Source organism: Argiope bruennichi, chromosome 1, assembly GCF_947563725.1.
Source record: "Argiope bruennichi chromosome 1, qqArgBrue1.1, whole genome shotgun sequence".
Lineage (NCBI taxonomy): Eukaryota > Metazoa > Arthropoda > Arachnida > Araneae > Araneidae > Argiope > Argiope bruennichi.
This window is the reverse complement of record NC_079151.1, coordinates 73,532,557-73,556,977: the sequence shown is the minus strand read 5'-3', so window position 1 is coordinate 73,556,977 and position 24,421 is coordinate 73,532,557. Positions and strand designations below refer to the sequence as shown.

Sequence of the window (24,421 nt, the reverse complement as noted above, 5' to 3'; positions counted from 1 at the left end):
GAGTTGTTGATCCAAATGTATGTTTGTGATTTTTGTTTTGATACAAGAATCTCTGATCAACTTTTTAATCTTGTTTTGATACAAGCAAAGAATGAGAAAAATTTCACTTTGCTTGTTACTAACGTTAAATTAGAGACCCAGTTATGAGCATTCATGCACATAATAGAGATGAAACAAAGAAAAGCAGTGTATTTTGAGAAAATTGTTAAAATTTTTCGATTGGAATGAGCGATTACAAATTACTCAATCAGGTTTTACGAAGGATCAAGAGTTCCAAAGGATTAAACAGACGGATAAGATTTCTACTGCAGTTTCCATCGTATCTAATGAAAAGAAGAGAGCTGATCCAGAATTAGAAATCAACCAATAATTAGCCACCAAACAAGTGCAGTCAGCTACAAAAAATCTTATTTGATCAGAACATTTAAGCAAATATGATGATGTGTTTAAGGAGTAATTCGGAATGAAATTACTGAAGTTGTAAATAAAGATAAGTATAAAGGACACTATTTATCACATAAACCTGTAAAAAAATTGTAGATACAAATACAAAAATTCCCCTAATTTTTCCTCAGCTTTGAAAAAAACTGCTCGAACAATTGCTTACAAGAAGACAGAGATATATTAGAGTTAGTCTAAAATTGATAACACAATTTTATAAAAATGTTGTAAAACACTATATGTTAAAAATGACTTTTTACAAATCAGTCTAACTTCGAAGGATAGAGATTATTTTAGGTTTTTATGGCGAAAAGAATTTTCAAGATGAGAGGAATTGATCACCCTGAGACATTCTCGAGTGACTTCTCTTAGCCCATTTTTATTCGAGACAACTATAGCCCAAAGTCTAGCAAATGTTCCAGATGGGAAGATGGAAACAACTTAAAAAATGCCTTGAGATACTAATTGATACTAATACCATGAAATTTCTTGTAACAATGTTGTGATTTCAGAAGAAAATATTACTAAATGAAGACTGTCATTTACTGCTTAATGATTATACGACCTAATAGTATTCACAAATCCAACTATTCTGATTCCAAAGATCATTCTGAAAAAAAACATGGAAAAGAAATATTAAGTGGGATGATGTACTTCATCAGACGTATGAAGTGAATTCTCAGCTAAGTACAAACATGTAAATTTGTTGTAAAATTTCAAAAGATGAAAGGTCATTTCATGCCATTTTAAAGATTCTCAGATAAATCTTCACTTTTTCAGTCACACCATTGAATCTTTTATGCAACATATATTTTCTTACGTGCTACATATAAAGGGAAAATTTCTGTTCTTTTAGTGGCAAGTAAATTAAGTTTATCTCCAACAAAAGAAAAAATTCCTCTATTAGCACTATTGGAAGCTCTCATATTATGCAAAATATACTGCCAGATGGTAGATGGACTTGAGATAAAATTGAAGGAAGTATACTTCTGGACTAACTTGACCATTGTCTTAATTTTTATCAAAAGAGTTGTTCTTGGAATATATTTGTAAAAAACAAGATCATAGAAATAAGAAAACATGACATTTCGTGTTAGGTTATATGATTCCCATAGACTTTCTTTTAATGTGCTGTAATGCAAAGATTTTATTGATATGCAGTCCCTGAAAAAGTCCAGAATGGTTATAAAAGTTGAAAATTTAATTGAATAGAAAAAGAGAAAGATAGCCAGTAGCATGGGGAGGATGGAACAGTTCCCTTTACTGATAATTTATTTTATTTCTTAAAATTCACGAATATTTTAAAAATTTTGTTTAGATATTCCATTTTATTAAAAATTCTCAGATTGCCATTCCAGTGGATATGATGCTTCTGCAACCAAAGTAATCCCTGATATCGTCACAAAAGCTGGTCGACGTGTTAAAGTTCCCAATAGACTCAATTTATAACTTTTGTTACAATTTCAGATACTTCATAAAATTGTAAGGTGGAAGTTTATGCATCATACCCGTTACAACTCAATTCCTCTTGGAATAATTCAATTTAGATTTGTTTTCCATTATAATTCGATGCAAATATGCCTTCAAAATTTTTAAGTGAATATCCACAGTTAAAATATTCTTTCATATTAAATCCCTAATAATTATTGAGACTTTTAACAATTAGTTTTAAATAATGCGATATATATATATATATATATATATATATATATATATATATATATATATATATATATATATATATATATATATATATATATATATATATATTTCGAAAATTATTCACTGCTTTTTAGTTTATCAGAATTAACATTCCAACATTAAGAAAAAGGTAAAATAAAGTCTGTTCTTGATTGTTTGCTTAAGCATATTAAAGTTGATAAGTTTTATTGATAGTAAAAGTTGTTTGAAGAACTTTTCAAAAACAAGTTTCTTAATATGCAATTATTTTTTTATTTCAATTTTTTAATATCCTTCATGTACTTCCATTATCTGATTTAAATTTATTTTAAATAAATAAAAATGTCAAAATTTTTATCCATTTTGTCTGATTACTTCAGGTAAAAAAAACATAAAAATGAATAATAAACTATTATATCGTATTATTAATTACATAGTCTTCAGTAATATCATCATAACGATGATAAATGTAGAATCTTCAATATTGTTTTCGCAACATTGTACAATATTATACAATATTTGTCTCTAAATGAAAACTTTTTCTTTTTAATATTTTGGAATAAATTGTCAATCAACATCTTATATTTTTGTGCTAGAACTTTACTGTAACACTGTTTTTAATAAATTTTAATGCCTATATATTGCTATGCCTATATATTTTAATGCCTATATATTGCTATGCCTATATATTTTAATGCCTAGATATCGCTAGAGATACGTATAAACCTGTTGTTTTTCCTGTTTATAAATTGTTTATTACATCGGATTGCCGTTTTGTTTCTTCATTTATCAAATTTTGAGCCACACTATTGAAACTATTATGAACAACACCGAGAAACAGCTCCAAGTACTTTCCGACATCATAATTGAAAAATCATAGAATTAAAATAAATTTCCATTAAAAAATGTAACTATGGATTCTGAACAATTAGCCTCTTTTTCCGATGGCATATCGTATTAAAATCTCAATGAAAAAATACCATAAATGTTTTAAAAGGAAGAATAAATAATCCTTTGAACTAATTACAATTCTAATATAAGCCGTCCTTGAGAGAGAAAGAAGTGCTTCTTCTGATTTTCATACAAAATGAAAAAAAAAAAAAAAAAAAAAAAAGATACACTTTAATATTTCATTCCTGAATGAACAATATTTTTACAGATTATGACGTAATTTTTAGATTTCCAATAATGAACTAAAAAAAACCAAAACGATTTTATTAGTTACATTTAGTTATATTTTTGTTCAATCTGTGCACAATATGTTAATAATACGGAATAAATAGATTATTACTTAACTAGATTATTACTAAAAGTATCTCCGAGCACAAAATAGCAATTATTAGAGCTGTTGACAAGTCAGCAACACTGTTTGTCAGAAATGCTTTGGATGGTAATTTATCTTTATATATATATATATATATATATATATAACCTGAATAAACATAAGGAAAACATCTTCAGAAAAAAAAAATGGGAAGAATTAGTTAGTCAAACTGGAGCCTTTCTCCTTATCATTTTTCTTACAGTTCTGTTTGCTTTAGCAGATTTTGCGGGCAAAACAATAGGAAACTGAATTTAACGGTTTACTGCAATAACCAGAGGAATGGCACATTGCAGAAGATTTAGCTAAAACATTTTTACCTATAATATCAGATGTCGGACTGCATGATATTGAAAATCAAATTTAATTCTTTTTCGTGCATCAAATTATTCATATGTTGCAAAAACTAATCTGTTAAGTCACCTGTTTTTAAAATATCAGCATAATAATAAATGCATCTTATCAGAATGAATGCACCTAAACCACCAATTTTAGCAACTTGCACTTGTCAATTTTTTCTATCTTAATTTTTTTAATTACTTCGGTTGCAATTATATTTTTAAAAAATAAAACCAAAACTTTTCTATGTATAATTATTCATTCCTTACGTCTGTTTTTTTTCTTTTGCAGGGTTAATCAGTAAATTGCAATTTCCTTAGATTTCTAGGATAAAATAGTTATGAATAAGCTTTAATTTTAATTTTTAGATTCTCTCCTGAGAAAGAGGGTGGGAATTTTACCTACCCCTGATAGTGTTCAATAGGGAATAGTTAAGCTTTTAATGTAATAAAAAAACTTTATATTTTCATGCATTTTGATGATTTATTATATAATTGAAAGTAATATATCTAGGAACACGATATGATCCTGCACCATCAATAATGTTTAATTACTGGCGGTAACAACTGCCACGGCTTAGCACCGCTTGGGAATGGGCAGGGGATAAAATAAATTCTAAGCCAATGAATAGTAATTTCTCATCCTCACACATATATATAAATCAGTTCGTTACTGTGATCAGAAACCAAACTACGCTTTCTTAATTATTTCATATTTTTGGGAGTAATTATGAATGTTTCTGTAATTAAGACTGGTTAATTAATAAACAATTTTGAAAAAAAAAAGGAATTGTTTAACCAACCTTCAAGATATTAATATGCAATAAATAACAAACTTATTTTAATTTTCATTAGAATATTTTAAATTGAAGACAGTGGCAACTTCAGCAAGATCCGTTCCCTAACTGATCCTATATTCTTTTTTTGTTTTTATTTATCAAATAATCTGTAATTTGATTCATTTGTCACAGTAAGACATCGTAAAGAGATCTCTACAAGTTCATTGTAATACCATTTTATCGTGTTATCCACTATATTAATATTAATCAAAAATTCTTCCAAAATATGAATTATTGTTAATTGAAACATAATTATCAGCAACTTCTTTAACATTTGATTCATATTTTCATACCTTCACACAAATTCAAACTGATTCATAATTAGGGCTGCCACGATTGTTTAAAAATTAATTTGTTTGATTTTAAATACATAATTAAATGTTTTACAAACAGTTATAAAGAAAAATGTCATTTTTGTCAAGAATCAGACTTTAGGATGGTATAAAATAGTTTCGACAATAGTCTCCAATGCTTTATTACAAATTATGAATCCCAGGAAAAAATGTTGTTCCTGAACTGATACAGCAATATTAGTTCAGGAACAACATTTTACTTAGTTTAATTCATTCAAAAAATTTTTCGAATTTTTAATGTTTTAGAACAGGCATTTGTATGTGTTTGAATATTTCCACTTCTCGTTTGAGAATTGTTTGAAAGTCAAATTTGCCTGACGTTATTGGTGGAGATCAGTGACATCTCATTTGCTCAGAAAGGAACAATTCTGTGAAAGATATTCTTTGAAAGACTCCAGTCCAATAAAAAGTTGCGCTTTCTAATTTTTATTAAAAAATATTCAGAAACTAATATCAAATTTTTCTTTTAACATTATTGAATATTTATTAAATCTACTTCGTTTCCTTTTAGCGGCTACAGAGGACTGGTCTAAAAATTCATTTCATGGTATATCTTTCTCTAATTATAATGATAAATTGTTTTTATCTGGATAACGGTTTATAACAAAGAGCAAGATATTTTTTAATTTATACATTTAATACAAATATGTCACCAAGGAACCAGTTCCAAATTCCCAAACAGTGGTCCGATTTTACTCATTATCAATTTATATGAACACTAATGACCCACAGATATGCCGTCATGTCTTCACCATCATCAGAAAAATTCTCAAACGCTATTTCCCTCTCTATGGGCAAAATCCATGCGAATATATTCCAACTCAAATCACTGTCTTGATTTCGACAATTTTCATTTCATATGAAAGCTTATGATTTATTCATGTGTCATAAGACTTAATCCTCCATTTCTGCGTGATATTACAAAATAAAATCATGACACGTCCCGAAACTTCAATAATCGGACTGATTACGCCTCTTTTATTTTTCATTTTACCAGCATAGCTATTCTGAAAAAATTATATATATTTACTGAATAATTCAAAATAGTTTTTTCATTGTGGATAAAAGATAGCATATCAAAGTTAGTTGGAATTATTCAATTAATGTTATTGATATAATGGGTAAACTGCTAATCACCGAAAGCATCTAGATAATCTCTGCTAATATTAAAGATCAATCTATGCATGACTCTGTATGCGTTGTTTTTCTATATGCAGAGTTTGACCTAGAACTTCCAAACTTGAGACATATGTACTTTGAAGGATAAAAATAAGTACATCCCTGATGAATTTTTTTGAATTTTAATTAATTAAAAATTAAGCAATATCCCATCAACAATTTGCCATATCCCATCATTTTTTGAAAATATTATAGCACAAATAAATTTTTAGGTCATCCTAAAATTAAAAAAACAAATCTTTTCAATGATACAATTTTTTTTTTATCTCATAATGTTTTTTCGATTTTTAATTTATTTAAAAAAAATGACAACAGTATATTTTCTTACAAAATGAAGCCCAAATCGTTTTCATTACAACTACTAATAATTCATCCCTTTTTTTTTTTTCCTTTTTCCCATCGTTGATGATCAAAATTCGGCTTATTTTACCTTGTTGGATACATTTCAGTATAAAACAAAAATAGAATAAAATTTTTGAAATTCTCAAGTATTTACTGTAAAAAAACTGTACTGTAAAAGTACTGTTGTTGCGAAAATTGCATCCATTTTTTAAAATATTAATGCTCTTTTCCGTGATCTGACTGGAATGTATAAAAATATAAACATTAAATTAGGGAAATGCACTACACAATGAACAGAATGGTATGAGGTTTGTAAAATAATTCGAGTTATATGCCCATCAAAATTTGTAGTTTAAAAATATTGCGCTGAGGAGGCCATTAAGACCAAGTTATACAAAATATTTAAGCTAAATTTTTAGCAACCATTAATCCCGATGTGACAATTGATCGCCATAGGCGGCTGTATGAAATAAACAATAAACGTTTCCTTCAAAAGAATATTAAAATGAAAATATTAATGAGAAAAACTAACCAAAGAGGGACGAAAATCAGAAGCAAAGAATAAGTCCATGAGGATGAAAGAAACGCAAAACAATCAATTCTTTTTATACGTCATTTTAATGTAAGTTTCAAAGACTTTCAAAGATTGCTTCGAGACTTTCGATGACGTACACTACGCAACCTATGCCTTCTTGTGTTATTATTTCTTGGAATGACATTAGATTTTCAATTCAAACTCTGATTACATAACACGATTAACAGCTGCATTTTATTGTGATTGCGCAATGAAATGGAATTCTTGACATAAAAAGGCCAAAAATGTTTTTTTTTTTTGTTTTTGTTTTTTAATGAAAAGGTAAGTTTTTGAAATGTTAACAAGGAATAGTGACACTTCGAGATATAAATGGAGTAAATAGATGACAGAGACGCGGATGCAAGAATTTATGTAAAAATCCAGTTAATAATTGATAAAGCTTCATAATTTCACTTTTCTTTTACATATTTATCTTAATATATTTAACTTTAGTTTAATTGTTCTTATTTAGTAATTGCAAGCAACTTAATTTCAAACCAAAATTTTAATAAGATTAAACAAAAAAAGAATTTGAATAAAAATTTTATTCGACTTTAGATATGTATTTGAACTTGCAACATGTGTTGCAGGGAGAGACAAATGATTTAGTGTAACTAGGAGAAAATTAGAAAGGCATGTAACTACGATCCTACTTTAAATGGGAATCGAAATTCATACAATGAATGAGTTACCAGAGCAAAAACTTCTTACTTTTTCTTCTGCTCTTCTAATTGAAGACTTTCTAAATTTCTAATACTGATAATGGGCTAGCTTATTTTCAAGGATGGATCAAAGAATAGGTCCTTTTTAAGTTTAATAAGCAATAAAACCTGAAAAATAAGCAATTCAGTTAGGAAAATTAATAATTCACGAAATAAAGTATAGCAAAATTGTGGTTATTTTTAGAATTTTATTCACCAGATGGCCAATTTGAGGATACTATTCTTTCGCGCCAACAGCTCAACTCTACACTGACACCAGCAAAATTGCTCGTTTGTATGACGTCAAAGAATGAAGAGTCAGGGAATTTTTTCGAGGCAGAAACAATAGAACATTGGTGAGGGCAATAAAAACATGCTACTGACAAGCTCTCCAAACATCAGGAAGTGAATGCTTTGGAGAATAGCCTGAAATACAGAAGAAATTTGGCCTAAAATCTATTCTGGTGGGCTATAAAGTTTGTCACAATAGGTTTATGAATTATAGGTTATAGGTTTATTAACTAAATATAAATAACATTATAAAATGATGCTTATTCGTTCATGCTGAGATCACTAAATAAACGATTTTGTGCATATTTTTTTCGTTTTCACGCAAATTGTTTCCAAAATGATGGTTTTCAATTCATGGATTCAATTAACAATTAATTTTGTCATAGATATTTAATTTCAACAAAATATCTTGCCCCACTAATAAATTCTAATCAGTATAATTTAGAGTTGCATTCCCGGAATTCATTTCAGTCATTTAAAAATACCGAAAGAAAATTATTCATTTAAAATAGGAGCGGAAAAGTCTTCAATAGCAAAATTTTACATAGTTAACAATTTCAAACATATATTTTTATTTTCTCGTGTACAAAGTATAGAAAAAGTACTGCAATCGTCAAAAACTCGAGATTTTGACGAATCTTTTAGTCCTTCCTAACACATTTTTGGAAAATGTCCGTCTGTAACCGAGATAACTCAAAAATGCTTTGAGCTAGACGGCTGAAATTTGGTATATTCTTTACGCAGATTTGTAGATTTCTGACAACTTTTGTGCGAAATCCGTTCAGAGGAAGTTTGTTTGTCCGTCTGTTCGAATATGAGTTAACAAGACAAGAAGAGAGATAGATAAATGAAATTTGGTATATGTTAACATCTATAGTATAGACACCTAGTAAATTTTGAGCCAAATCGGGAAAGGGTTGATCGTCTGTCAGTCCGTAGTTCCAGTAACATGTAAATGCGATAACTCAAAAACGCAGTGACTTAAATATATTAAATTTGGTATGGAATTTGGCAGATTAATTAGATTACATGAGCTTCATTCATCTGCTATTTTTTATATATGCTTTTAATATTTCTAATTTTATATTTATTTTTATGAAGTTCATTTCACCTAAAATAAAAAAATTCACAAACTCTATTTCGTTTTTTTTAAATGTTTATTTAATTATATCCAATGCCATTTTATCTAGTTCCAGTTTCATTTAATTTTGAGCCGATAGGGAAAACTCATGTATACTATTATAAAACGAAAAAATAAATCTATACTCAAAATAATATGATTTGAAAGGAATTAATATTTGTTTTTTCTCAACTTTCAATTCCTAACATTTCCAAAACTCAATTTAGCATTTTTTTTTTTAAAAAATAAAAAGTACATTTTACAAGCATTTTTAAATATTAATAGAAATACAAAGAGGCAGATTTTCTATTTAACAAAATAAAAAAAAAGTTTTATTTCAAAAATGCATGTAAGTTAGAATAATTTTCTTATTTATCTTAAGATTAAACTTAGTTTGTCAATAAATCACGAATCGAATGTATTTATTCGAGATGAGTTCCAAATTTCCACTTGCAGAAATCCTTTCACTAAAAAATCAGACATTTTTTTCCAAAAAATACACTGCGCCAAAAATTCACAGCAGACGGTACAATACGAACAAATATTTTCACGAATTCTAATTTCATCAGGATCCTGACATCTGCTTGGAAAACATAGACAAAATATTATGTTTACAAAAAACTTCCCACTTCAATATCTGACACTTTCCCCCAGCAGGCAATGCCAAAAAACAAGCTCTGCGTCAATAACCCATATCAGGTGGTACAATTTTTATCACGGGACCAAGGATACATTCTTCAACGGTGGCAACAATGGCCCTTCTGTCATCACTTGCTCGTCATTGACATTCTTCAGGGATGATAACAACAAAACAGACACTGCCCCTCCCCCCTCATTTGTAAATCTTAATGGGATGTAAAGGAGTAGCCAAGGTGGTGAATCCATTCAGGACGAAAGTTAATGCCGCCAACTTCCGCCTCTGAAAGATGGATGAAGTCAGCAACGTAGAGCGTGTCTTGCGAGGCGAAAAATATTCACATTCGGTATTTTAGGAACTAGGAGTAGAGACCGACCTTTGTCCTATTATTAGATGCAACGCGGGTTTGTGGACTAAGGATGGTGATTTTCACAGAGCACCTTCCTTCGTTTCGCATTCGATCCCTCTATTAGTTCCAATCACAGTTGGCGAAGAGCGTGAAGCGAGCAGATGTCAAAATGGGGCACCAAACAGGCTCTGATTCCTCAGGTAAGCAACTGAAAGAATTGCGCGCATTTGCTGAGCAGTGATTATCTTAAGGAAATGGCGTGAGTCAAGACGAATAGATTTATAATTATAGTTTTGTATTCCACATAAAAATACTGAAGAAAAAAGAATTTTATGCATAAAAGAACATTCTTAAAATATTATTATTTTTCTTTTGCCAGGTAAGCTGCTTTCTTTTTGTTGAGTTATTTTAATTAGATTTTCGCGTCGCTTAAGAACGTGGAATCATTTTTTTGGGGGAAAATAAGACGTGCATTTATTTCTATATTTCAGATTTAAATTCAGATTGATTTTTAATTTAAGATTCCAATCGAGAGTGACTTAGTGTTTGATTATTGTTTTTATTTGGTTACTAATAATACAAAAATATGAATGCTCCTTTCAAAGTTGAATCCAAATTACGAAAATCTGCAGTATTCAACATATGCACTTTAGCATTTAGTAAAAAATGTTTGAAAAACTTTTCATCAAAATAGGAATATTAATTAATTTATTTATAAACGCGTTTAAAATATTTCATAATCTTGTCTGAATGAGAGACAAACTTAAAAACACGAGTTTTGAAGCCTGTTTTGAGCATTATAATTTATTCTAATTATAAATATCATAAAAAAGAAAAATAATTAATTTTTTGTTTCATTTGTCAAACAATTCATTTAAATAAAAACTATGTAAATTTCGACTTAAGTATTATTTAGACTACATATTGATACTTCTTAATATGTTTTCTATATTTTTTTAAATTAACAGCTAACAATTTTTAAATTTTTTTGCATAATTAATGTTTATTTGTTTGGATACTGTACTAATACGTCTGTAATGTTCATTTTTTTTAATAAGAAAATTTTAATAGTATTTATTTACATTCAAATATTCATATCAAATACAAAATGATTAACCTGAAAAAGAATTTCTTTCCTTTCATTTATGATATTTTTAAACTTTAAAATTTATTTTATTAGCTGTTGTGTCCAGAAATATGAATATGAATAAATCGTGATTTGTTTCAAATATTTAATTACTGGAATGGTAGTTTATTTGTACCAGGTTTTTATATATTGTTTTTGAATTTCATATTCTACTCAGCTCAACTTCGAACCATTTTTTTACTGTACAATTTTTTTAAAAATTAAATTAAATAAATTAATTTTCATTCATATATTGATATTCACTAAATAATATAACGATATTCACATATAAAGCAAGTATATATACTGTACTGTATAATACTTGTTATACAGTACAATAATAACATTATATTTCAAATACTAACGAATAATTCAACATATCTATGCTAATATGCATGTCTCACCGAGACATATCAAATGTTTATTAAATGCTGATGGATTTTTTTTTGTTTTAATCAAATATCTCATAACGAAGCAGCTTTTTTCTATAAAACAGACTATAGCCATTATACATGTAATTTTACATAATTTTAGAAATTTTTTCTGAAAGTGAAATATAAGAAAAATACCTTTTAAATCTGTATTGAAACACATTTTTTGCAGTTTGCCACTATTTTGATGCTTCATCATTGAGATAAAATCTTCACAATTTTTTCTTTCGCAATTCTTGTGTTTTGTCATATTATATATCTATATACATAAAGAAGGAAATAGAAAGGAAGAATATAGAAATAAAATGCGAAACAAGATGATCGATGCATTAACTTGCTTGTGGTTTATGTTTTTTCTCACCTTTTTTTCAGTACGTTTCAGGCATTTTTTCTATATATATAGATATAGATATAAATGCGCTTCGTATGCATTAAAAGATAATACTAGCTACCAGTTTTTTTATAAAGTGTTTATATTATGGTAGTATAATGTAGTTTTAGTGATCTTGTATACATCCTGGATTTTTGTAAAAAGCGTAAAATGTCAGATTTCACAGACTTTCAAAGAGGCCGAACTGTTGGAACCCAACTAGCTGAAGTAGCTGTGACCGAAACATCTTACCTTTTAGGCGTTATTAGAGGTATGATGTCTAAAGTTATGGCAGCAAACACACAACGCGGCAAAACAAGATTTGGCAAAGCAAAACTGTGGACGGAAGGAAAAGCTAAACGAAAGAGATCAAAGGGTATAGAAGCGGATTGTAATGTCTAAAAAGAAAACAAGGCATCTGGATTCTCTATTGTCAGTAATTACAGTTATAAGGCACTTTTATAAACAGAGCATTTATCGCTGATCAGCAATATCCAAGTCACTTGTTACAGATGTGAGTACCAAACGTTGTGGACATTGGTGCCATAATCACAAAACCTAATCGACTGATAAGTGGAAGACAGTTAGTTATAGGGTAAGACGCTTCACTTCTCACTTTTCCCCTCAAAAGACTGGTACATGCTTGGAAAACACTTGCAGAAACGTATGATTGCGATTGTTTCCTTCCAACTGTCAACCACGGAGGTGAATCTATCATGGCATGGGCTGATTTATCTGACGTTTTATCTGCTGGTCCAATAGTAACCCTGAAAGGAAGAATAACTTCAAAGAAGAATAGAGAAGTTTTACCTGAACAGGTTCATCTTATGATGCAAATTTTGTTTCCCACAGGGAATGATAATGCTCTATTCATGTATCAGGATTTGTTCAACCGTTGTTTGGTGAACACAAGGATGAAATGAAACATCTACCCTGACTCGCACAGCCCCTGGACTTCAATATAAGCGAAGACGTTCTGGTCTATTTTAAAGCGTTCATTCCGGAATTGATATCCCACACCAGCAGAACTTTCATAATATATACATGAAAAATGGTACAATATTCCTCTAATATTATTTAGCACTTGTATGATTCGATTCCTAGACGAATCCAAGTTGTATTGCATACTGAAGGTGGCTTTACGCCTTATTCATAATGATTCTTATCATCTTTTGTAGTGTTTCCATTATTTTGATAACCATCTATGTGTGTGTGTGTGTGTGTGTGTGTAGTATATATATATATATATATATATATATATATATATATATTGCTAAAATTATACATGGATAAATTTGCTCAAAAATGAATATATTTTATATTGACTTCGTATGTGTAGGACTACCTGAAAACGAATTTGATACAAATTGATATTAAGATTCCATAAAATTCATTATAATGAATTATTAATTAAAGTCTAAAAAGTTAGAAATGACTGAAAAAAATATTATTTAATGCACTAATACACAATGTTTTTTAAATGATCTTTTATAATTATTTTTTTTATTCACGAGTTGAAAGGGAATATCCGAAACGAAATGACACCCATAGCCAAAATATAAAAATTGGACAACAAAAGAGGAAAGAAACATTTAAATTGATATTTTTTATGCATATTTACGAAGCTATTTACTCTTTATGCTTAAAAAAAATGCCACCAAACTACGCGAATTTATAATTTATCAAATAATATGGAAACTACAAATACTTCTGGAGGACAAATTACTAAGAAGACAAATTCAGTTTGAAAAACATAAACAAAATAATCTAAATAGGTTGAATTTTTAAAATAAAAAGCAGTGCAATGTAAGTAACAAATTTACGTGAATCAACGTGGTATCTCGATTAGATAAACATCTGTATTTAAACCGCATTCTTTTTGTAATGTCATGAGCCAACTTTTTTTTTCTATTTTTCTTTTCTTATTCTTCTCAAGCGTTTCGAAACAAGGAATGATTTTATTTCTCTTCTTTATCCCTTTGTAATATAGAAAAACAATTATCTGAGTACTATTCCTTTTAAATAAAAAGAATTAATTTCATTAGTGTGAATTAGGTATTTAGTGCTCGTATCAAACATATAATTTTAAAATGTAAATTTCTCCGAATTATTTAAGATTATATATTAACATTAGAATTTGAAATTACAATGTACAAAATTGCCAACAGACAAATTAAAAAAAAATTCTTTTATATTAGCAATAATCAAAGTAAGAATCCATGTGAAAAAAACTATATAATAACTTAATACTTTTATTCGTGTGCTTTTTTTTAAATAAAATTATGCATGGATAATCGATTGCTAGCAATAAATAATTCTAATTTTAATCATGGAATTCCTCAAAAAATTGCTACTGAAAGGAAGCTTATTTTTAAAAATGTATATATTATAAAAAGTTTCGAAATGCAATGTCATGGATGAGGTGTTTTTCTTTTTCATCAAAGCAGCATTGGAACAGCAGAATTCAGATAAATAGATTTGACAACGAATACAAATATCAAATTGAAAAAAGTCAGTTATAATTCCATGCCCGAAAATTAAGAATATATCTGTGCTATTATTTTTCCTGAGCAACAAAGCATTCATTTGAGAATGCTCTAATACGCATTTTAATTTATGTTAAGTATTAACTAATAGCTACCGGCAAATAGTTGTATGTTCGTAGTATGAATTTAGTCATGTCAGTAGAATATTAATTTAGCTTCGCCAATCAATTTTGATAGAATTTTATGTTATCATGCACAAAGTACTATTTTAAATAACATTAATCCTTTAAAGAGACATTTTTTTTTCTGTTATTTCTGTTTTTTGTGTTATTTTTTTCTGTTCTCCATTGAAAGTATATAAAAAATTAGTATTTTTGAGATTTCTCTCAAAAATGGGAGGCGGTTGCGGACAGGCGACCATTGATGATATACAGGGACCATGAGCTTCCATGTGAAATAAGAAATTGGCGAAACTGACAGCAGTTGCAACTGGAAAGCTTTTTTTGTTTTGGTTTCCTTAATTATTTTTAACATATGGAAATTAAATATCATTTATTCATATTTAATTATACGTTCATGTTCTCATTTTATAACTTGAATCATACACTACATGCTGCAAAGCGCCAGTCTCAACAAGGCATATTATATATATAAATCGTACTCAGTGCTTCTCTTAAGCCTCATTTTTTAGGGAATACGGAAATTTTACGAAACTATATAGTTTAAATCCATACTTCTACTATTAAACGCGGCATTATGCGATGTATTCGAACAGTTTCAGAATAAAACAAAAGTATTCGAAGTGGAGGAGTAGGCTTAAAATAAATGTCACTGCTCTGATTCATACATTGGCACAGGTTCTGTTTCAGGAAAATGCCGGTCATATTTCAAACGTCAAAAGTGTACTTGAAAATCTCTCACTCTTCCGTTCCCATTGCATACCAGATGTAAAAGAGACAAATGGTGTTTAACAGGATGCAAGTTTCTTTAACAAGATGTAAAATAGACAAGTAGTGTTTAAGCTGTTGCAATTTTAATCAATTAAAAATTAAAAGAAGACATTCCGACGAGTTTAATTTTTTAAGATAACATTTACAGCATTTTTAATACTTATTTGTCAGCATTTCTTTTCCATTAAAAAAAAATTAGAAGTATAGATTTGACTTCATTAAAGGTAGAAGAATGAAGTCAATATTTCTTTTATTACAGATTGTTTTCTTTTCTATGAAAATATTTTGAAGCAACAAATTGACAATCTGTCTGCTCATGGGACTATAGATTGTATGTCACTTTAGTATGATATACATTCTAAAATCTTCAATAGGTTCGACACTTAAAGACATGGTACTTCATTATGATCTTCCCTTCAACATGATCTATCACTTTTTAGCATGATAATGTTTATAGACTAAATACTGTTTACTATCTATATGATGCAAAATCATTGTAGTTGCTTTTTGGGCCGAAAAGGGTTATGAACAACGGCAACAATTGAGATCCGTTACACACTGACGAAACAATGAATAACGAACAGCTCTTTTCCTGTCACAATTTATACTTTGCACACGACATGTAGGAGATCGTAGCAGAAGCTCGCTTCCAATGTCTTAACAATGTTGCTTGCTGCAAATGCAATATTTTGCTCTCCTCATTTTATTACGATAAAAGAAAACTAGGCCGGATACTACGGAAGTCGGATACTCGGGAGTGTACTGTACTTAAACTGTAATGCAATCAAATACTTTTTTTTTTATGTTTGATATAAATGCGGGCAAATTTTTTAAAAATAATAAAAACGAGACGGAACAAATCTAAAAGATTATAATGCAATGATGTTTCGGACTGGAGATACAATTTTTCCTTCAAAAATTTTTAAATCATAGTGACCCATATAAAATTTCAGGTGGTCTTTTTTTTTCTATATAACGTAACTTTAAAATGTGATAAAAGTAATTAATTTGAATTAAAATATTAGTTATAAGTACGTTAATATTTTGTATTATTTACCAAACCAAAATTACTAATCTACGTATAATAATTAATAAACTAAATAAAGTAATCTACGTATACTGACAATAAACAAAATTCTGCAAAATTTCCAATTGCTTTTCATGAAATAATCGTATATTATTTATTTACTTTTACGTACATTAAATGAAAATTTTGATTGGAAACTACAAAGAAGCTTAAACTTTATTCGTTATTTTCAGGTATTTGTGCCATTTATTTAGAATGAAAAACAATGGTTAATAATAAAAAAATAAACAGACATGTATTTTTACTTACACAGACGTAAAAACACAAATTTCGCTCAGTTTAATTATATGAAAATAAAAAAAAAACTGAATTAAAAAAAAACTTGCCGGTGACAAAGAAAAGTATGCTAGTAAAATGCACTTTTACAACTTTCCGAACACAAATGAGTCAAATTTGGCAGATCTGGGTTCATTGGTCTCTCTTGCAAAGTGCCAAGACACACAGAGAAATGGATGGGTCGCTTTCCCAAAGGCTCCATCAATTGTTGGAATTATCGCGAAGGCGCAGCTGAAAAGGCAGTGTTTATACGCACTAGTTCGAAAATAAACCAAGCATTCTTTAGGTTGCAATAAATCTCAAGGGTTTTCCTTTTTTTTAAGTCAAGATTTTTGCCAAAGTTCAAAACACGGCCGGAGATTTTTTTTTATTTATTTGCGTGTAAAATGTTTCAATGCTTCTGGATATGCAAGATAAACTAGATTAACAAATTTCATTTCTAAAATTATTTACTTTTGAGGTGTAGAAATTTTTATGGGAAATGTTGACGATTAAACTAGGCTAACTTATGCCACCGAAAACAATTTCCAAATGAATATTTTGAAATATGGTTGTTTTTGTAAGACATTATAAAAATCAGCTGTTATATTACTCCAAAATTAATTACAGCATTCTAAACATGCCACTGTACAAAGAATATACATTTACACATTGAGCTATATATACTTAGGTAGAGTTTGCAATGGAGAACCGAAATTTATCACATTGGGGATAAATTCATGATTATATTCAGGATGTTTAATTTATTTTTGTTTTCGATGTTTATCACAAAAAATAAGGCAGATAATGATAAAGACGATTATTTTACGATTTATTTGTTTTAATCCCCATACATTTCTTTAAATCATAGCAACTTCTAGGATTATTTAAATTAAGCAAAAGTGATAAATCTAAATATTTTTTTCAGAGCATTTTAACCTTTTCTAGCAGTAGAAGTTTATATCAGATATTTATGACCAATCGGGACGTAATATAGTAGAAATGTTAAGTAACTATGTATTAGAATGATCAAAACAACTAAACAAAATACTAGTAGAACAGAAATGTAGAAACAAAATACGCATCACCAGTTATTTACTGATTGTATAAATAGTGTGTACAAGGAACTCATGCAACTTTTTCATCACAGAATGTGTTATAAATAATATGAGAATGCAAAGAATATTGTAAAATCCTTTAAATTTTAGAACTGTTTCTAGCTTTTTTCTGTTATTTTTCTGACCACGCTTGCAAGTTTTTTTTTTTTCTTTCTTCTTTTGCATTCAAACTCAAGCATGAAAATTAAAATACTCCCCAGTATGAAAGAAAACTGTATATAATAAAGCATTAAAATTGTGAGTGTGGCACAGAATTTGTGACGTTGATTGAATGTTATTAAATTGCATGGATTTTAATTATAAGTATATTGTAATCTGAGAAGTCATTTTTTATATAAACAGAAAAAATTCATATTCAAATTTGGATCGAAAGTAAAAGGTTAACTTTTATTTAGATTGTAGTTATTTGTTGCAATAATTCGTCAATTACACAGACGGATTTTATGTTTCACGAAAAAGTGGAAATATGGATCTCTCTCAAAAACAGCATTTCTGAAAAAGTCATAAATAGCAACGTTTTTTTTTGTTGTTGTTAGAGGCATTTTATTAGCTGTGGTTTATTAATTAGATAGTCTTCTATGTTAAATTCTTCCTACCTACGTAAAAAAAATCTACCAACTCTTCTTATTGACACAAAATTACGCCGAATACAACAATTAATTTTAATTTTTTAAATTTATGCTTGTTATTTTTTTTTTTGTAATATGTACAATATTTTTGCCTCTTTTTAGTTTGCTTAATAGCTTGAGAAATATTTTCTACTTCTCGAAAAAAATATTCCATGCAAGATCAGTTGAAATTAATACAATTAGATAATAAATGTCTATAAATATGCCGATAATAAATGTCTACAAAGTTTACAAATAGTTGGAAGAAATTTGATACATTAAAATTCGGCGTGGTTTTAGAATTTATACGGTAAATTTCTTGAAATATGACCTTTAATAAGTTCAATTTTTTTATTTACCTTTCATATTTTAATTATGAAAATATGATGGTGACATTTTCTATGTATTACAGCATATGCCCATCTGAATGAGTCATCCTTTCTACAGTATCTCAAATTTGACTGACACAGCTTAACTAACAAAATTTTTAGTTGAAAATATCGAGTACAATGGCAAAGTGTTTGATAAACAACAAAAATTATTTTTTTCAGTACATCTTTGATATAAATATATAATAAAATCAGAAGTTTTGCTTCCTTCCAATGGCATTTTCTCTATATATAATGTTCACGAACTTTCAAATCACTCACTGGATTAAAATAAATAGTGATTAACTAACAAAAAAATGCCATGCTGAAAATAAAGTTCATAAAAGAATAATATAATAAATCGGCAAAAAAAAAAAAAAATGTATTAACCCTGACTTTTGCTATTTAATAACATTTAGATTTATTCGTACACCAATACAATCAATTTAAATATAAAATATAAGCTTGACTCAATTATTAGACACCGAAACAGAAGTTGGGACTTCACATTCAATAATAATGCAGACCAAAAAGAAGGGGAAGGGTATTATTAACTAAGCTCAGTGTTACAGACATGTTACGGTGAAGTATATTACACGTTATCAATATATTACTCGTTATATACTGATAATAAATCAACACAAAACCTCAAAAGATCTATTGCATTTTATAGAATAATCTACTAATAAAAAATAACTGCATTAATTTAAATATCATTATCAACTTTAAAATGATTGAGACTAAATTATTAATTGATAATAATGCTTTTTATTTTATTTTAGATGCCGAGTAAGACCGATATCAGAAAAATGTCGTCAAATTGCATTCCACACTATATAAGAGTCGAGGGACTTCGTTTCGCGGAAGGATTCGATCCAGACACCATCCGATCCGCACTCGATTATCAGCCCCGTCCTTACGATGTCTTTGTGGTAACATATCCAAAATGTGGAACGACATGGATGATGCAAATTGCTTTGCTTATTCTTCACGAAGGTCAACTACCGGAGAGTACAGAGGAATATTTCGCTTGCACCCCTTACTTAGAAATGCTGGGTGCCGAGGTGGTGGAAAAAATGCCTCGCCCTTCCCCAATTCGCTCACACTTACCTTTCGACATGATACCTTTCGCAAAGCACGCCAAGTATATATATGTGGCCAGGAATCCAAAGGACTGTTGCATTTCTCTGTACCATCATACTAAAATGTTTCCCGCCTACGGATTCTCGAATGGATCTTTCGATGATTTTTTCAAAGTTTTCATTCGCGGCGAAACTGATTACAATGATTACTTCGATCATTTGTTGTCGTGGTACGAGCACAAAGATGATGATAATGTGTTTTTCATCACCTACGAGCAGCTGAAAGATGACACTAAAGGAGCGGTGATGCAAATCGCGGACTTTCTGGGACCTCAGTATGGTAAGATGGTGAGAGAAAATTCCAAAATCTTGAACAATATTCTCCATTACAGCAGTTTTGATTTTATGAAGCAAGACACTTTTGCTCTGTGGAAGGATGCGTTGCAGATCAGTCCACAAGCGTTATCTGAAACAAAACTTCCACCAGGTTTGGTATCTTGGGCAGAGAGTGCGGTGGACTCCCATTATGGATGCAAAATGCCTCCACGTTTCAGAGTTCAGGACCTTATGAGGAGAAGCAGCATGATTGAATGGGAGACCATATTGAAACCAGCTCAAAAACAGAAACTGCAAAGGCAAATTGCGGAGAAAACAGGTGGGACGGATGTCATGAATTTATGGCCGGACGAAGAAGAAGAAATTTGTGATTAGTTATTTCTATTAGTTATGTAATTTTGTAAAATAAGAGAGAAAATTAAAAGATTATTTTTTTGTAAATACGTATTCTTACATAGTTCATAAAAAGTGACAAATAACAATGTTTATTTACATGATTTCCTAAGGTTTGGTTATATTAACGTCCCATTTTAAAGCAACAATAGGGCTATTTTGGAACGGACCTCGTCATTTTGAACCGCGGTCAGATGACGAGGACGATACTTGAGCTGGCACCCAATCTCCAAACTTCCATACCACATCAGCGGAAGGACGCTTGGCCCCAACGGATTTAGCGCGCACCAGATCCACTTACACGACAGTTCTTCGGCAGAATCGCGCTTCGAACCTGAAGACCCCCGGTTCCAAAACCGAGACCTTACCACCAGGCCACTGCGGCTCCTGGTTTTCTTACGGATTATTCAAGTCAAAATTAACTTCAACATTCCCTCTTGTGCCAAATATACATGTAAAAAGGAATTATAAAAAGAAATGATTTCAAAGATCATTTCCTTTTTAACTGTCAAAAGGAAAGGGAGAGGGGTGGGGCAGGAATGAAGTTAAGCATTTAAATGAAATGTTAAGTATTTTATTTAAGAAAAATATTTTTTGATATTAAATATTTAATAACACTATTACTATACAAACATTAAATATGAGTAAAGTTACATACATAAAGTAATTTTTGTCTTTTTAAAAAAGAATTTTAACTTGCAATATTTTAAGAATAAAATTTTGATATGATTAGAGACAAATACATCATCTAATTCTTTCAAACAGTTTAACATTCTGCAGTTTCAAAACCTGAAATAAAAATGTGTATATTTTAGCTCATAATATTTCATTAATAAAGAGAGAAAAATTAATGGAAAAAAGAGTTTTTGTTAAAGTAAATTGTTTATTACAAATGCTTTTGGACCAATAGAACAAGTTCTACAAATCTTAAAAATAGAAGTTTCTTAGAATGGAGTGTGAATATTAATATGCATAAACTTATTAGTATGGTTCGTTACACAATTTTCTAACATGGTGAAGGAAGTTAAATATATGTTTGGGAAGATAATCACTTTACCTAAACCCAAGATATTCTATCACTTCACCTAAATGCAAGACCAGTCGAAGGGCACTTGGGAAGATAGGCAAAGGAAAATTCAAGTATCCCTTATGAGTAAGTGTATATTTTTTTATAATGATAGCCAAACATAGCATAGTTAAATATAAATTTAAAAAATGCAGTAATAATATTGATTTTTGTTTAACATAATAAAATAACATTCAATTTGTTCAAAAAAGGAGGCATATTTTCTTTTAATGATTTTCATAAATTCTGAATTTGAACACCAATAACTCATTGTTTATTTAATAATAGATTTTAAATTAAACAGTTGTTGCAATTCCATAATTTTTGTAATGAAATAGTTTTTTGCAATTTAATTATAATTTTAAAAACTTCTTTCAGAACTGCTATTAATATTGGCGATGTTATGAATATGATAAAGGAATTTAGAAAACTCTGTTCATTTTAATGTTATATATACACAAAAACAAGAGTTGTATTATATATATATATATATATATCCACGTTCCGAGTGAAGGGATAAAAATTGCTGATCTAAACCAATTCTTTTAAAAGATCCCTATAATTCTCTTACTTAAATTCGACACATGTAGGAAATCCCTATTAAAATCTCACAGCAAAAGGGGGATAAAATTTTCGTTAGCTTTTCCTCTTTTCGTTTTGTGTCGTTCTGTGTTGTGCTCGTTGCTTCGGCTTGTTCATAAATCATGCTTCCCGGGATGAAATAAAACGAAGTTAAAAATTCAAACTGTCTTCCCTCTCTGTGGCCACATCTCTGCTTCAAAAATTATAAGTATGGTTATATATATATATATATATATATATATATATATATATATATATATATATATATATATATATATATATATATATAGAGAGAGAGAGAGAGAGAGAGAGAGAGAGAGAGAGAGAGAGAGAGACTACTAAGACGTTTGGAAAAAAACTTTTTTCAACTCATTATTTTAATCTATTTAATTGATTTTGCATATTTTTTTGAAGATATATTTCTAAAATGAAAACAACTTTTAAAATAGCCCTTCAAAAGATTTCTTTTCAATTCGTTTACATCAAGTTAAATTTTTAAATTCTAACACAGATTTTTGTTTGGAAACAAGGCCAATGATAAAAAAAAATATATATATTCACAATTAAGGAGTGGAGACACTTGCATTCAATATATTCTTGCACAAAGATAAATAGCGCTTATCACCAAATTACGAAGTCGGTAACTCGAACGTCTAAAGAATGGATGTGCGAGGAATAAAAGGATTTCATTGGTTGGGCAAGAGCTTTATTGTGATAGTGCTCTGATCAGTAATTAAGATAGGCAATTCATAAAATTGCTCCCTGCCTGCATACCATTTTAGGGGTTATGTTGAAACAATTTTGCTAATATTTTAATTTATGATTATTTATCATAACATATGCCTGCGATTTAAGCAAATATTTTCTAAAACTAATATTACATCATTGTCTTTTTACCTCTTTATTTTGATATTGAAAAGTTCTTTTTTAATACTTTGTTTGAAATGTACACACATTGTAATATCTGTGAGTAATCTGTAATTAAACTGCTAAATTGTATGAATTTACAGCGAAATATTAAATCGTGTGTTAAATAATAAGTAAGTATTATTAAATTCTATAAATCGGTTTTAATCAAAGTTTTATTAATTATTTTATTTATATGCGATCGAATTAAAGTCAGCAGAAATTATGAATAATTAAAGAGCCATTCAAAAATCTTGCATCAGTATTTGGAGTTTCACTTTTAATTCAATACATCAAATTTCTAAGATTTCACTAAACATGTATGTCTTTTTTTTTTGCTAATTAATTTTTTTCATTCATAAATTAAAGAAGGAATTTTTTAATCTTTAAATTGAAAATTACTTATTTTTCTTTTTGAAACCTGAATACAAATATCCTGCAATGTTTACTAGTTCTGTAGTTAAATTACTTTTATAAAAAAAAAGAAACCTTTATCCAGCCAAAATCTTTCCATTAATCATTGCAATGGCAGGGGATACAATATCATTAATCAGGGAATAACAATTTTGTTTTCATTTCTACGATAATTTATGAACTGTAAAATATTTTCACATTTACATTTAGTAATTTTTAAATTCAAAATCATTTATAAAATGAATAAAAAAGAATCGTCGTACTAGGATATTTAACATGAGGTTAAAAAAAAAAGATAAATTTTTTAATTAAAGAAATATAATCTTAAACTCCATAGAAATAGTAAAAAATTGAAAAAATAAATACTACACATACCTCATTTCCTAAACTTGTCCAATTTGGTAATAAGTAGCGGGCAAAAAGTTCTAGACATTTGGCATCTTCAGGAATATATGGCTTTAATATTTCTGTGATAAAGAAAAAATACATAAGATTTCAAAAAGAAATTTATTTCAGATTTTCCTCCTAAATAAAGTGAGATTTTACTTCAAGAATATAAATAATTTAATGCAAATGATATAAAACGATTATAAATAGAGCATCTACTTCCTTAAACAGCATCACTCAAATATTTTGAAATTGCATTTTGCCCCCCTTAAATCCCTTCTCAAAAAATTA

The 24,421-nt window shown here is 28.8% G+C and overlaps 2 protein-coding genes across 6 annotated transcripts in view; one reads left to right on the top strand and one right to left on the bottom strand.

Annotated features, from left to right (window-relative positions):
* Window positions 1-8,075: 8,075 nt before the first annotated feature.
* The window catches only part of LOC129975745 (N(6)-adenine-specific methyltransferase METTL4-like), a 40,749-nt gene continuing 24,403 nt past the window's right edge, over window positions 8,076-24,421 (bottom strand). For 2 of the 4 annotated variants that reach the window (XM_056088937.1, XM_056088963.1), the window contains exons 8-9: window positions 24,119-24,210; window positions 8,076-8,194 (exon numbers count right to left, since the gene is read on the bottom strand). In XM_056088937.1, the coding sequence (XP_055944912.1) occupies window positions 8,087-8,194; window positions 24,119-24,210 (200 nt within the window). In that variant the 3' untranslated portion in view covers window positions 8,076-8,086. Of the gene's footprint in view, window positions 8,195-12,314; window positions 12,860-21,333; window positions 21,565-24,118; window positions 24,211-24,421 lie in introns of those variants that run through there. The other 2 variants (XM_056088954.1, XM_056088946.1) reach the window with 2 other exon arrangements.
* LOC129975767 (sulfotransferase 1C4-like) lies at window positions 9,959-20,823 on the top strand. 2 transcript variants are annotated; one of them, XM_056088976.1, is made up of 2 exons: window positions 9,959-10,365; window positions 19,747-20,823. In XM_056088976.1, exons 1-2 carry the CDS (start codon window positions 10,327-10,329, stop codon window positions 20,755-20,757), a joined length of 1,050 nt encoding a protein of 349 aa, XP_055944951.1. In that variant the 5' UTR covers window positions 9,959-10,326; the 3' UTR covers window positions 20,758-20,823. The 2 variants fall into 2 exon arrangements, with proteins under 2 accessions (XP_055944951.1, XP_055944960.1); XM_056088985.1 differs by lacking the exon at window positions 9,959-10,365 and adding an exon at window positions 10,385-10,544.

What these genes read in the sequence shown, in the direction of transcription:
- LOC129975767 (XM_056088976.1), top strand. Translation starts at nt 10,327, where the DNA reads ATGTCAAAATGGGGCACCAAACAGGCTCTGATTCCTCAG. An exon ending in AACAGGCTCTGATTCCTCAG is followed by an intron (nt 10,366 to 19,746) that starts GTAAGCAACTGA and finishes ATTTTATTTTAG; the next exon opens with ATGCCGAGTAAGACCGATAT.